The sequence below is a fragment of the Plasmodium malariae genome, assembly GCF_900090045.1.
Source record: "Plasmodium malariae genome assembly, chromosome: 11".
In the NCBI taxonomy this organism is placed as follows: Eukaryota; Apicomplexa; class Aconoidasida; order Haemosporida; family Plasmodiidae; genus Plasmodium; species Plasmodium malariae.
In genome coordinates, this window is record NC_041785.1 from 132,210 (window position 1) to 134,490 (window position 2,281).

Sequence of the window (2,281 nt, forward strand, 5' to 3'; positions counted from 1 at the left end):
TCTTGTGTGATATATATTAATTTTAACGTACGAAATGTTTTTCTAAAAAATTTTTTTTAATACATAAATATATATATTAGTCCATTATATAAAATTAAAATGAAGTACAATTTAAAATTCACATTTAAAAAAATCAAAATTATCAAAATTACAAAAAGTTAAAAACATATATTTTTTGTGATGCGTATAAAAAGGATCACACATATTATGATTTCTTTATAAAATATAAACTATTATGCCTATCCTTTCCAAGCTAATCACCAAATATTTTATAGTTATTATAAAAACAATAAAAAACATTTTAGAAAAAAATATATACCTATTATGCGCTTACTCAGATATCAACTTAATTTTTTCATATTTTTCATTATTTTTTAAAATCCTAGGAATCACTATTATAATTATTATAGATAATATAACAATAAGTAAGCCAAATAATACCGTAAAAACATAGGGTCCTGCTTTTGTAGCAGTATCATTGGAAAATAACAACTTTGCGAACACTTTCCCTGCACTTCCAAACAGTTTAAATCCTTCTAATATGGCGTATGCTACTCCCACCACGAATAAAAGAAAAAACAGAGTAACCCCAAATCCATAACTTCTAAACTTTGTTTTTTGTAAAGCTATATCACAAATTCTTCGATTTCTTTCAACAATATTATCATAATCTTTTTTTGTGATCCATTTTTTTTCAAAATGGAAATGCTTTCCATCAAACATTCCATTATTATAATCTATAATTTCAGTATAGTAACTTGCATTATTTAGCGATCTTCTATTCGATTTTTTGTTTTTTCTATTATCGTTTTCTCCACTAAATGGTATATCTTCTTTTAAACCTAAAATATTTGAGCACATTTCCTGCTTATGTTTTGCTAATGATCGAGAATTTGTTGTATATATTTTTCTACCAACGTCGTAATTCTCACCAAAATATTTGTTAAAAGTAAGCTAATAAATTAAGTAAATAATTATTATTTAAAATAATAAATAGTGTATCACACTAAAAATACGTACTTTAAAAAAACAACAATAAATATATTAATAATATATCTATCCTTAAATAATATTATAATACCTCATAATCGTTAAAATAGCATATCCACGCCGAAAGGATAAACGAAGCAATTTTGACATATAAGATTATTTTAATATTTTGTTCCATTTTATAGATTTTTTATATTCTCATATACATAGTAAGCATAAAATTAAAATTAATATAATATATATTTAATGATAAAGGTACTATATTTATTTTTACAATTTTTTTTTATTATTTTTTCGTCACAACGTGATGAAATATAGATAATTGTAATAATTTTATAACGAAGATCAAGAAAAATGATTTTAAATATATATTATAGAATATTTATCTTAATTGTATTTTTAAAAAACTAATTTACGTTAAAATATAATAATCTGAATTCATTCATAAATATCCATGATACATATATCAATTATTTAATATAGTAGAAATATAAAATTTTTATATTTATTAGTCTTTATCATAAAAAGAAAGATATATATTTTACTTCATGATGTTCGTAAGTATTGAGTTTATCTAATATATAGGATATATAGAATATAAAACATTTAGAATATATATAATGTATCATTTTACATTTTAAAAAAATAATTGCAAAAATTAATGAAATTTTTTTTTTTTTTTTTTTTATATAATTTTAATCTTTTTGCTATTTATAAAATATAATGAATATTATAATAAATTGAAAATGTTAATATTGTTTACAATATATTTTGTTATATCATTCGTATGAGTTTCAATTTTTTATAAACTATAATATACATAATAAATTAAATTTATAAATATTCTGCCTAATCTATAAAACAATTTTCATTTTAGCATTATATTTTCATATTAAAATGATTATTTAATTTTAATGTATGTCTATATTTATAAAATAAATTGATTTAATTCGACGTTATGCATATATATATTTGTTTTTAATTTAATGTAAGTATTTGTAAGAAATAACAATATAAAAAGAAAAAAAACTTAAAAATATATTAAAATTTTTATTTGTATGTTGTTCGATTTTTTTTAGCGAATATCTGCATAAATTTATCTCAATTTTTATATCTTCAAGTATATTTACATATAAGAAAAAATGAAACACACAAGCTCTATCAACGTTTAAAAAGTAACATTTGAAATATATATAGCGTGATATTAATATACGAAATATTAATTTTAACATGTTGATTAAAATTGAATTTACAGAATAAATTTTTTAATAAAATTAGTATTTAATAATTT

The 2,281-nt window shown here is 19.0% G+C and overlaps 1 protein-coding gene across 1 annotated transcript; it reads right to left on the reverse strand.

Moving 5' to 3' along the window:
- Positions 1 to 330: 330 nt before the first annotated feature.
- Positions 331 to 1,168, reverse strand: PmUG01_11012300 (fam-m protein; the record flags this gene model as incomplete). The annotated part of the gene is made up of 2 exons (XM_029005770.1): positions 331 to 954; positions 1,082 to 1,168. 2 exons carry the CDS (start codon positions 1,166 to 1,168, stop codon positions 331 to 333), a joined length of 711 nt encoding a protein of 236 aa, XP_028862326.1.
- Positions 1,169 to 2,281: the final 1,113 nt, after the last annotated feature.